The sequence below is a fragment of the Manis javanica genome, chromosome 3 (assembly GCF_040802235.1).
Source record: "Manis javanica isolate MJ-LG chromosome 3, MJ_LKY, whole genome shotgun sequence".
In the NCBI taxonomy this organism is placed as follows: Eukaryota; Metazoa; Chordata; class Mammalia; order Pholidota; family Manidae; genus Manis; species Manis javanica.
In genome coordinates this window covers 209,512,928-209,526,432 of record NC_133158.1, presented here as the reverse complement: position 1 = coordinate 209,526,432, position 13,505 = coordinate 209,512,928, and the positions used below count along the sequence as shown (strand labels likewise).

The following is a 13,505-nucleotide window of genomic DNA, read 5'->3' as shown; positions in this document are numbered from 1 at the left end:
TCACAGATGAGAATCATCACAGCTACTGCTGAACAAAAAGGAATCTCCAAGATTTGTCCTGGTGGTGTTAGCCCAAGACCTGCCACCCAAAGTTCAGGAAAACAATCTCCTAAAAACATCTGGAAAATTAGAGACAAGAGTATCAGTGTCTGACACCGTGGCAGGGGAATATCCCACTTCCAGGTCAAGGGTGAAGATAAATAACACAAACTGCAAACACATTCTAGAACCCCAAGTGGGGAAAAGTGCCATTAATTTCAGAATTACCACATATAATCAATATGTGTAAGTACAAATTCAGATTTGTTACGTCCAAAGATACAGTAATTTTATTACATAAAATTTCTCCTGTGTGCTAAAAATGTTAACTTACAAGACACCGTGTTTGTATAAATGTAGGAGGAATTATGGTTGAATTGTTTACTCATTTTTCGCTGATGAGAACAGAAAAGGTAGTGGCCATGTAAGCCGCACTCAAGTCCTCTGAACCTCAGGGCTCTCGTATTCCCGCCCAACCACAACACACCAACCGTTCTCAACTATAAATGCTTACGCAATTCATCTTTGAAAAATAAAGTCCATTTTTTTCTCCATAAAAGCTTCTGTAAGGTTGACAAAGGTACATTCTACCTACTAAAAATAGCGGTACTCTTCATCTTTGGATAAGGTATCACCACTTAGGGAAACTGCAGCCATATACAGATACTAAACTTTTATTTGAGGCAGCTGTTGGAGTCCTTTAAGCACTTTTTTAACATGTACCTTTAAAGTTTGTCTTTAATATTAATAGCTTTGGAAAACCAAAAATAGAGGAAAAACATCTATGGCAAAGTACATTTCATTCAGCTTTGATAGCAATAAAATACAAAATAAAGTATTTAGTGTCAATTTCTGTAAATTGCTTGTAGATAGTTTTGTGTTTTATGATCGAATGACAAAAAGATTTTAACTTGTTAAAAAAGTTTAAGTCTTTGACTTAGTATTTATACTTAGTTAAGGCAAATATGAAATTAAGCACTGTAAAAAGTCTAAAAATGAAGTTCTACAAATCTGGTTCTCATTTACAACAATTTCATTTAACAGATAATGAGCTGTGTAGATACAATGTATCCAATACCCTTGTAACTACAGTAAAAAAAAAAAAACCTCTAGTAGCATTTGTAGATTGTGAAATCCTTAGTAATACCAATATATATTCAAAACATGTTCATACAGAACCAATACCTCTCCATCCATGTAAAAAATAATTAACAAAAATACCAACAAAACAATGGAAACTCATTTCATTTCACTGCATCCAAAGGTATGACACAAAATATTGGCTTAAAGAGGTAGATGAAAAAGAAAAAGAAAACCAGATTCTCCATTCTTTGTCACTTTTATTCAGTAGTAGTTTTTTCCCCCTTATTTTCAGTGCCAGACACGGCAAGGAGTGATTACAGCCAACTGTTATGAAAACATTTGTTCGCGACACACCCCCTTTACCACTGACCCCAGACCCACTCACTTTGTGTGCTTTCATTCTTTCTTGTTTAATATACCACCACCAGGACCGGGTGGAGGGGTGAGGGCCAGAGAGATGAGGGGGCAGTCCAGGAGGCCAGGAGAGGAGGAATGCTACAAGCCACAGTAAGAATGAGCTGTATTTAATTTAAAAAGGGGAAGGGGTGTACCCCACAAATGATACAGTAATGAGGATACACAATTAAATCCCATAAGCATGACTGAAGGCTTTCACTGTGTTTGATGTCATCACAATGGAAGGCATAAAGAGTGGAGTAAATCAATGTTGACACAGTCCAATCTAGTCCATTAGGCAAGATGGTGCAAGAAGTCATTTAAATTAAAAGTGCCCTACCCTTACCTACATGGCTAGCAGACATGGAGACCACCACAGTGATGAATCCACAGAGATCCCTCCATGTAGCTATAAAAAATGTGTTGTCAAATGGCACATTGTCAAACACTGGAAAGGGGCGCCACAATGGACCGCTCTCTTTTTTAGGTACGAATGCTAGATTCAACTATCTCAACTAAGCAAGAAGTGGGCTCTTCTGCTAGGAATGCCAACCCTAATTCACTTTGTCTTGAAATATATACAGATTGTTTGTAGTAGCTACAGCAATGATGTTCTCCTTAGGGTGCCAGGCTGTATGAAGTATTTTCTTGTTGAAGTCTAGGCTGTCAACACTTATTTCATCCTTCTTTCTCTTGCCACTTGCACAGACTTTGCGGGGCTTCAGAACTGTGCGAGGTTTATTGTTTTCCCGTGATGCTTCTAGGGTTATGTCTCGCTTTGTGTTCCTGTCAAACATTCTGAAGAAATTATTGTAGGATCCGGTCATGACAACACTGTGAACGCAGACAGAGCTCAGTCAAATAAGTGAACAAGAGTTTGTTTTCAGTACAGTGATGCAGTCATGAAACCTAGGTCTAGGCCTCTGCAGGGAACGGCTCCCTCAAGCAGACTGAGATTAAGGCAAGGGCTGCTGACACCAGCCCAGGGACCAATCATCGGAATAAACCAGAAACACGGTATGAGTTAACTTGGTTTTCTATTGACTCCTCCTCATGACTACCAGAACTATCACCAAGTTGAAAGCGATCTCAAGTAAAGCTTCTTGGTAAGTAGTATTGATCTTTGTTAAATATTTTTGCAACTACAGGCTATGCCATCAATAAGGCCATCCAGCTTCTTGAAGTACTAACCAACTGTGGGGACTCAAAGGTTCTACAACAAAAATAAAATGCATGGTATACAGCTATTCATAAGAAACCAAAGTTATTTAATTTGTTCCCAGGTTGTTGTTTTATGAATCACATCTTATGAATACTTGTAAGAAATCTGCTTCTGAGATTATTAAGGAAATAGCATACACAATTTTTATTAACAGATGTCATTTTACCTATAACATTTAAGCACAATTTTTTGACAAACATTTTCAATACTATCTGTTTAAAAGGGGTGCCCAATTTTGACCCCTGTGCAAGACACTTTGCCAGTCCTCCTGCCATCCATCACTGCTCAATGTTTACTACATAGCCCTTCACACAACACTGCACAGGCCTGGAACTGTTAACATCTGGGAAGTGGCTGGTGCTGCGACTGACCACAGGCTGTCTACTGGGTTTACATTATTATTGCAAATGAGACTATAATACTAAGGAACTGCGGAAAGTAATGCTTGAAAACAACTCTGAGCATTTACAAATACTACACATCGTACAGGTCACAAATTTGATACAAATGATTACCACCTATTCAGTAATACCAGTTCCCCCACAGGGTACTTGACAACATTTTAATTAAACTCAAGTCGGTGCACTACTTGAAGGTAATGCAATTGTGTTTCTTTTAAAATGCTTTATGTAATTTAGACTGGCATCCCATATTTCCAGATTTGTGAGGTTTTGACAGAACATCTAGCCTGTGGATCTTAGTAATAAAAGGTGGTTTTAGGCCAGCATTTCTGTGGTATTCCTGCCCAAAATTACAACCTGATAATCTAATCACAAGGAGACATTAGACATCCATCAAATTAAGGAACGTTATGTAAAATAACTGGCCTGTGTTTTTCAAAAATGCCAAGGTCATGAAGGCAAGGAAAGAATGAAGAACTGTTTCAGCTTGAAGGTGAAGAAGAAGGCCTGGTAACTAACTATAGCATGTATCTCCTGACTGGAGACTGGGCTGGGTTTTTTTTCTGCCAGAAAGGACATGATTGAAAGAATGGATCTGTGGGTCAGATGGCAGCACTGCACCAATGGGCATTTTTCTGCTTTAAATGTCTGCACTGCCATTAGGTAGGAGAGCATCTTTTAGGAAACTTGAAGAATTTAAGGGCAATGGACATCACATTTGGAGTTTACTCCCAATTGGTTCTCAGAGAATAATAGTATGTGTTTCTCTCTTTGCGTGTTTATACAGACAGCTATAAACACAGAAAACAACTGACACAGCAAACACCAATGGGGAACCTGTTGTGTTATTCTTGAACACCTTGTTTGAAATTATTTTAAAAATTGTTTTAAATGTTAAGGAAAATCACTTCTTTCCGCTACTGAAACATAACTTAAGCTGCTAACAATGTTTAAACAGTGAGAGGAGAGCTGCCTGCAGCAGTGAGTGCGCCCTGCTATCCTGCATCTTCTTCCCCTTCGAATCTGCAGACTCCTCCCACCTTCCTCTTCCCCCCTTCCTCCTTTCCTTCTTGGTTACGTGGGTTTAGCAGTGGCTTTCAAAGGCAAAGCTTGCTTATTCCCAGTCTAGATTTGCTCTAGCCAGCAAATTACTGAGCCTCATGTTATAATCAGATAAAAATAATTTAAAAAGTAAGACAAGATAAACGATCTAATTAATTTCTGTTACCTTCTGTAACATACAACACTGTGAAACCCAAATCGTACGGAGCTTCAGAGATGAAACTACTGTTTCCTGAAGAGCACCTCTAATTACACCTTGAAGGCAACTTTTTCTTTTACTATTTTCTGTTCTAATGGAACATAATAAATTGTGTAGCTAATGACAACTAAAAATTGATGGATTATGATTTATTTATCCTCAGAAATTATGATATACTTTTGATGACCCAGTAAAAAGGAACCACACATGGCAAAGTTGCAGATTATAAAAAAGGCCGATCACTCATGGCACCATGGTTAAGACAACACATAATCATTTCCACGCTACAAGTTACAGATGTCAATTTCAAGGAAAATGGGTGCTCAACATTCCAAATGAAGTACATGCTGCCTCAATACTTCTAAAAACAGTTTCACAGTAGATAAACTATCAAATGGAAACTTCAGCACTTTTAACTGCTTGCACGTCCATAATGTGATCCAACTGGTTCACAAGAAGGAAAAATAGAAAAATATATTTAAATCATAATGTATGATATCTAGAATTGTTGTGTATTTTCACATTTACTAGTGAAACACAATGTTTTTAATTTTTATCTGCCAGTGGTGATGTAAAATTACTAAATTTATTTCAAAGAAATCCTGGGGGGAAATGAAGTTAATCTAAAACAAATGAACCCTAAGAAGACTGAAATAGTAAATTTTTTCCCTCTAAAGAAATTCATTTGAATGAGACATTTAAATTAAAATCAATTACCTGTCAGATCCATTCCAACAACACTCGAATTTGTCAAATATGCAATCATTTTCATACAGTGAACAAAGTTTACTTCTGAGGTATTCGTGCACCTGGGGAGAGACATAAACATATATAGTTCACACTTCAAGATCTACCAACTGAAGTTAGAAAAACAATTTAACAAGTCCTTATATTAAAAAAAAAAAAGCATAGCCATATATGCATAACTTTTAAGCTTATTAAAACTCAATTCTCTTAATAACAACAATAGCAGCATGCTATCCTTTTACAGACATATGAGCCCCCCTCTGTGAACACACATTTGCCTATTGTACAAAGAGAAAAATACCCTTCTGAGCACAGCACATGGACTCTTTATAAGCTTGACTGAAGTATTTAAACCAGAAGATATTTGAAAATGGCAGAGACTAATTGATGAAAATTATAACAATATTTGAATATGCTAACAACAATTGGCTTTCAGTCCATTAATTGCTTATAAAAAACACTTAGTATACTGTGCTTTACTACTTCCTTTTAAGTATAATTTTCTGGGCATAAATAACTGAAGCCTATTTCTTATTATGTGCACATGCTATGTACAGCATGACCATGCCCTGGTTTGGAGATAAACTGTACAGTTACTCTAGGTATACATCACTGAAAAATTTGTTATCACACAACATCAAAACTAATGAAAATGCACCTCTTTTTGAAATATGATTCTAAATTTATGTACTAGTATTTCACAAAAGGATAAACCAGAAAGTAAATAAATCTAGTATTTAGAAAGTGTTCTGAGAAATGGTACTTTTAAATATTAATATTTTAAATGACAGGAAAGTTTCAAAAGTTTATTTACTGTGATAAAAAAAGTCTCTCTCACTGTTCTTTATTTAAAAGAGAACCTGAAAAAAACAGAAAAGTAGGTACCTTCTAAATGCTTAGAATTTTCTACTTATGAAACAACCTATAATCCACTTTAAGTGTCCATCCAAGTATGGTAGAATGACTCAGGTCATGTCTATGTGACATTGTGTGACCATTTGTTAACAGAGAGGAATTGCAATTCATGTGGGGTCAGACTCTGAAGTGAGCATGTAAGGCAAAACATTAGTAAGACCGAAAAACCCTTTAACCACATGCAGCTTAGGAGAACGCTTGTATAAATTCAACAGTAGTTGAGTCTGCGTATGTACATTTGGGTAAGACATGCCTACTCTCGATCACTAATTTCATTTAGCAGAGGCAGAAAAACTGCCACCAGTTTTAGGTGAATTCTGATGAGCCAAATTTCAGAATGCACGTACATGGTCTTTCGCGAACAATTTAGCAGCACAAAGTTAAGGTTCAAGTCAAGTATTTTCTAAGGGAATGGGGTGGTGGCAGCGGTGGTAAGGCTCACTAGGAGAAAGATCAGAATCTTGGCAGTTACATAAATGAAATCTGAAAAACAAGTCAATAGTACTGTATCCCTTTGCTTTTGTTTCAACATTGCGTTTACTTTGAAATTTTAAATACCATTAAAGAGAATCTTAAGTGGTTTATGTTTGTCAAAGAGGATAAAAACATCCTCATTTTATTGAGAACATGCAATATAACGCAGGTCCCATTTGTAAATTTGTATGCCTAGAGCAAGCAGGGTTAGGTGTTCTCTACGCTGTAGCCTAGGGCCTGACTTAAGTTTCTGCCTGCCCCCAACCCTGCTCCCGGCTGTGCGCATCTTCACTCTCTTCTTCCCAAGAAAGGGATAGGAGATGAATGGTAGTAGCTGGCTGACAAGAGAACCCAGAACTAACATCCTACAATGGACACTCGACTCTTAAAAGCTGTCTGCGGAGCTTTTAAGTCCTTCTCCTTAAGCTCAAAACAACAGTTATCAGCCAAAAGACAGAACGCCAGTCCATGTGACTGGGCACACCAAAGCTAAGCTCCAGTTGAACTGCCAGACAGCCGACCGGGACACCTCTACGAGGACCGGCCGTTCCCCCGATCCTCTCCCTGCCCTCACTGAGACCGAGCATGCTGTTCCGTCCTCACTTCCAATGTAGACAGCTGCAGGAAAAAAAGCTGTCCAAATTGAACCAAACTGGTAGGAAAAGCACACTTCAACTGTAAAACTGCAAAGATAGTACAACCTATAAAAGTATATTTAAACTTATCAGAAGGAAAAGCAACAGACTCATAGATCTCTGAAGAAAAAAGCCTAATGGTGAACAAATACTGTATCAGGATTAATACAAAGCATAAAATCCTTCTCTATAAACACTTAAAAGTAAATAGAGTAATACGCTCATTGAAAGAAAAAACTATAAATACCTGGTATGTTTCCACAGGCCTGTTTTCCATATTTAAGTCCCAAATTTTGACTGATAAATAGTCTCTAGTCATCATATACCGACCACTATGGCTGAATTTTACATCAGAAATAGAGGAGATGATTTCAGAAAAGAAAGACCTGTTACTGGGATCTTCAGGTTCTTCAAACACTAAAAACAAGCAAAAAATAAAAGGGCAATTTGTATAATATTGTGGCTTGGACAAAGCCATTTGTTGAAGTAACCATTCACAAACTTCCTAAGAGTAAGCTAAAAATTGACAGGCTAGTCGAGACCTGAAAAACACCTCTCTGGCTCTAACAACACAGTCTCCCTGCAAGTTAAGAGAATGTAATACTGAGGTTGAAGGTGCAAAAGCAGACAGTGCCCTCCCAGAAGCACATGGCTGATGCAGCAGTCCCAGACTTGTCCAGCACTTCTGACTTCAGCACAGCATGTTTGTAATTCTGTATACACCCCACTGCCTGCCTGTACCGGAACCCAGGAGAAACACTCTCCTCACCATCCAAACACGTGCCAGCAGGGTGTATTTTAGTGGCCACATAAATTTATTTTGATAACAGGCATGTACTAATTCTCATGAGTTTGAAAATATTCAGCAACATGAAGAATAATGCAACCTCTTAATTTTTTAAACCAGTGCTTTTCATACTTTGTTTAAACCAAGGAAAACTCTTCTCAAAAGAAATCTTTCTAGTAAGCCCGAGGCAGGGAGGCAGGGAGGCAGGGCAGCGGGTGGGGGTCAGGAAGTGAAGGAAGGAACCGCCTTGCCTGAATACAGGGTTGCAGAGCCAACCCCATGTTCCCAGAGGACAGCACTGCTGTAAAACATGTCCAGGGGGAGGTGAACAGGCCTGCCCCCAGAGAGCTTTTCATGTCCTTCAGCAGAGACTCTATAATGCCCCATGTGGAGGCAGGCAGCTGACCAGAAGGACACAGGAGGTCCTGGGCACTCAGGTTTAACTTATCAACCTATGTAAATGTAGTTAACACATCTCACACTAGTTTCAGAAAACAAGAAACATTTATGTCACTTGAAAAAAAGACGCAATCAACTTACGTTTCGAATGCCTATCGCAGAGGGCAGATGTCCTCATGTCACATAACCGAATAGTTCCTTTACTGCTGCTATACACAAACGTGTTACAGCTGTTTGGGTGGAACTCCGCTGCCGTGATCACCTCTGTCAACTCTTCCATATTGGCAGGCTTGATATCCACAATATCTGGATAGCATTTTATTAAGGAATTTCCACTTAAAAAAAGGGCAAGTGTAAATTTCCATTTCTCAAATCTGGAATTCATTCAGATTTACCAGCATTAATTTTGAATTGCATTCTATTCGTCAGGAGCATAAAGCCCAGAAGGATCCAAACTTTCAATGGTTGAAAAAAAAAATTTTAGGAGAAAAGGAGGGATGAATTTGAAATCATTTGAGAATAAAGCAGTGTTTTTTCTAAGCATGATACAAATCCCAGAAGCCAAAGGAAGACATTGGTAAGTTTATCTTCCTAGATATTTCCTAGATATTAAGTCATTATACATTCTAAACAAAACAAAATGAAAGGAAAAACCCTCCAGGGGGGCATAAAAAAGGGAAACTATCTGCACCACAAACAATGTTCAAGTCTATTCAGAATGAAAGAAATGCAAATCAAAACAACCAAAGAGGATCTCTAACAGTCTAGACGAGTTAAGGCACAGGAGACAGGCTCTTTCCTATACTCCTGGTAGAGTATGAGTTACAGTTAAGTGTTAATTTTTCAAATGGTATCTATTTGAAAATAAATACATTAACAGTAGTAGCAACTGCAAACATTTATCAATAACTTTAAAAAATACAAATATATTTATGTACATTTCTCTGTATACTCTGTATGTGCCAGCTATACATATATCACACTTGTATACGCACAGAAATATTTCAGGAGTATAATATTAACAATGAAAATGGGGTTAGGTAAGTATTTCTATTGACTTTATGTCATCATGTATCATGACCTGTACCTTTCTGCAACCTTAATGAGAATGTTTTTATGATACTACACGTCTTTAAGAAAACTCATTAAAAAAATTAAATTTTTCATAGAATTCTTTAAGAGTCCAAGAATCCAAACTTTAAATCAAAAACATTATAGCCTTTGTCAAATAACATCCCCAAGGGTTTTATCACTTACACACAAAAAGTGGTACAAAATAAGGTGACATTATAAAGAGAAGAAATCAAAATACACTAAGGAGAAATGAAAATAAGTGGATACTAAAACTCCTGTCTGTAATTTCCAGATGCCAAAGATTAATCCGCAAATCATCTGCTGATAAGTATGTTTCATAATCACTATTAATAGAAATTGAGTTGATATGGTATGTATGAGCATTGGCAAATATTCTTCGTGGACTGGCCTCAACCATTAGATCCATGGGCCTAAAGACTGGCACCTGTCAATAAGATACATGAAAAGCAGTCATTACAAAATGGTCATTGTTTATACTGGCATTATTAAGGCTCAGAACACTTCACTACTCCACTTTTCGAGAGGGCATCAACCAGTATGTTTAGATTTAGTTTTTACTATGTTTTAGTACATTCAGATTTAGTTTTCACCAAGCAACTGATGTCGAACCTTTCAAGTACTGAAGTGTGAAGACATGAACAACCTGGACAATTAATTTACTTTCTTGCACAGAGAGCAATGCTATTAGAATGTGCAGCTCTTCCTAGTTCCCATCTTTTATGGAGACATTTGCAAAGCAAATAATGTTCATGGATTTAAATTAAAGTGGCTAAAAGGAAATTAGCCCAAACATCCAATTCTTGGAATTAAAATTTTTAGCTGTATCTAAGGATAATTACTCCTGTTCAAGTTCTGCTCAGTACTAGAACATGTAGTATGAATACAGAACACTACTCATCTGAATTAGGTTCATTTTTCTTAAGGACTTACTCGTAGTGTAGTGACTGTAGTAGGATCTCTATACCTTCCATCTTCTTCTTTCAAGTTATACCCTTCTGGCCTTTTGTCCCTTTCACTGATTTTCCATAACTTTATTGTTTTATCTGAGGAGAAAATGAAGTCCTCAAAAAAAGAGTAATGCTGATAGAAGAAAGATATTTTAAGATATAGTTAAACATGCCATTTCATATTTCATCTAAAAGGATCCTAAGAATAAAATCCCTTATTTTATTAGTGAGACCAATGAAGCCCAGTTTTTCTGATGTTAACGTCTTATGCAATGACGGTACACTGTTAAAACTGAGAAGTTGACATTGTATGCTACTAATGAAGTCTCACTAGTGAGAAACAAGTTTCCTTCAGGTGAATAAACACATATACATACAGAAGTACAGTACAGAAATAGCACATGTATTCACTAATAAATGGTACTTACATAATTATACTTGATATTAAAATCAAGTCACAGGGAGGTCCTTATCCTTTAAAAATAAAGCTAGAGGGGGGAAAACTGTATACAAACACCCCCCCCACATATATATATGCTTAATATTTAACTTTTAGAAGAAAACAAGCAACTGTGTTAAGAGAGCCTGAATATTATTTAGAATAAAAATGATAAGATGTGTCTATCTCCCTTGGTCCTGTATTTCCTAGAACAGCCTATCAAAGACTCCATGAATTCCTTCACAGGTTTGGATGCCTCTATTTAAATTTATTCTTTTCCCTGTTGTATCAAGGATTCAATTCAAGTAGGTAGCAACAGGGCCTTAAAAAAAACCCCAACAAATTAAAAGCATATGTCTCCAAGTTCTTCAAGACCAAAGTCTTTGGTATCAAGAATATATAAAATAGTATTTTTTGAAATTTGCTTTTATTCTGGAGTAAGTTCAGAGTTAAGAGAAGTTGCAAAGACAGCACAGAGCATTTCCATACACTCTTCGCCCAGTTTTTCTGATGTCAACATCTTATGCAATGGTGGTACACTGTTAAAACTGAGAAGTTAACATTGTATACTACTATTAACCAAATGCCAGACTACTCAGATTTCCCCAGGTTTTCTATTAATACCCCCTTTCTGTTTCAGGGTCTAAATAACACTGCATCTAGCTGTCAAAGTCTCCTTTGTCTGTCTGACTTTACAGGTGTTCAGACTTTCCTTCTTTCGTCATCCGTGCAGTTCTGAGAAGCAGTGGTGAGGTACTGTATAGAGCCTATGCCAACTGGATATGTCTGCTGTTTCCTCCTGGCCAGTCAGGGGTCACATACATCTGTAGGAGGGATAGGAGGGGTCGCAGAGGTGAAGGAAGGGCGTATGTGGCACCACCATGTCCTTTCCACTGGTGATGCAAGCTTGGATCACAGTTAAGTAACTGCTAGGTTCTCCACTGCCTAGTTACTGTTTCCCCCTTTGCCAGACTCTGTTCTTTGGAACTGAGTCACTTAAGTCTAGTCCCCACATAAAGGGAGACTGGAGTCCCTGTAGTGAGGAGTATCCATCACGTATTACTGGGAATTCTCCTGTAAGCAGCGACTCTTCTCCCCAAGTAATTTATCAATCATTTATTTATATCACTATGGACTCATGCATGTTCATTTAATATTCTGTGTTATAATCTTAAAATTGCATTTCTATGAAAGTATCACATTCTCAATGGTCCTTTCACAAGAAAACGGGTATAGTATATAAAGTTACACAGTCAACTTGTCACCTAGAGAGGCAGATGGGACTCCTCTGGCCTGACCACGTCTTAGCCCAGTGGAGACAGGACATGACAGCTGTTCCTGTGGATGCCCTTTGCAAAGGCGTAACTCCGGGGGAAAGTCCTGGGGCAAAATACCTTTGAAACCGAAATCAGTCAAAGGGAGGAATAAAGTGGGAGAAACCTGTTTATTGCTTACAAACAGTCGCCTACTTCTGCTCACCCGTGTCTCTCACCACGCGGCTGCAGAAGAAAAAAAAGGGCCCCACTCAACCTCTCTAGTCCAGATAGGCTCTCACATCCCCCTGGTAATTACCTATTAGTATGGAGATGTACTCTCCACCCACTTGGAAACACCGATTGATATGGCGATTATGGAAATGTTGCAATTTTACACATGAAAGGTAAGTGTGAACAGAGAAAAACTACTAATTTTGCTAATTTGTAATCCCGTATTTATCCAAGCCCTATGTAATCTTACTTTATAGCTACCTTGCAGTTCAGTTACATGTTTTCTATGTGCTATTTAGTTTTATACATTCATATAACTTAGGCAAATTATGTATTTTAGAGTATTTTACGGGTTCCAAAATCTGTAAGACGAAGGAGTCTAGCCCAAATGCGGGAGAAATTATCATGTAAAAGTAAGGATGGAAAGCCCCTCTGCCACCGCAACTAACTGTTTTACGGCCAAATTCATCATTCTCAGTAAAGATCCAGATAAAGAAATCACAATATACTTCGTTAACTTTTCAAATGAGATGTAATTAGTTTCTGCTTCCTGAAAGTGTTAAAGGAAAAAAATTAGAGAAGAAAAAGAAACATTGGGTAAATTGGTTTTTAAAACAAACTAAACTTTAAAACAATAATTTTAAAGTGATAAAATTGTGACTTACAAGGTCAAAAAAATTTTTTTCGTGGCATAACAAGATACAGTAGTACTACATAATTCCTTGAGAACAAATGTTCCCACCCAAATGTTAGTGCTTGGGAAAAGGCAGGCCAGAAGTATTTTTGTAAATATGACAAATTATTTTAAAAACTCAAAACTCTTAGGCTCTCTATTGGTTACTTTTTTATCTGGAGCTTTTGGCCCATGGATGGAGGTGCCTGAGAAAAAAAACTGCATGCAAAGTTATGTAAATATACATACTTTTCTGGGAAGGCGATTATGATATTCCTCAAAGAGCTGTCAGTTCCAAAAGGTTAAGAACCACACTCAATGGTGTTTCCCTACATTAACACTAATAACTACAGAAGTGCTCCAGAAGTCCAACAATCCTAGAGCTCGTGTAATCACAGTACAGGACTGGGACACGGAAAAACCATGCTACCAACTATCCTGTGTGGGAATGCAGCTTTATGTAAGACCCTAACAGCTTCATTATTAACAAGCTGTTAAAAAACAC

At 37.5% G+C, this 13,505-nt stretch overlaps 1 protein-coding gene across 14 annotated transcripts in view; it reads right to left on the bottom strand.

The window, feature by feature from the left end:
- Positions 1-1,359: 1,359 nt before the first annotated feature.
- Positions 1,360-13,505, bottom strand: part of PPP2R2A (protein phosphatase 2 regulatory subunit Balpha) — an 86,096-nt gene continuing 73,950 nt past the window's right edge. For 8 of the 14 annotated variants that reach the window (XM_017654404.3, XM_017654406.3, XM_017654407.3 and 5 more), the window contains 6 exons: positions 10,385-10,497; positions 9,701-9,878; positions 8,501-8,665; positions 7,421-7,590; positions 5,120-5,211; positions 1,360-2,352 (listed from right to left, as the gene is read on the bottom strand). In XM_017654404.3, the coding sequence (XP_017509893.1) occupies positions 2,073-2,352; positions 5,120-5,211; positions 7,421-7,590; positions 8,501-8,665; positions 9,701-9,878; positions 10,385-10,497 (998 nt within the window). In that variant the 3' untranslated portion in view covers positions 1,360-2,072. The remainder of the gene's footprint in view (positions 2,353-5,119; positions 5,212-7,420; positions 7,591-8,500; positions 8,666-9,700; positions 9,879-10,384; positions 10,498-13,505) is intronic. The other 6 variants (XM_073232714.1, XM_073232712.1, XM_073232713.1 and 3 more) reach the window with 1 other exon arrangement.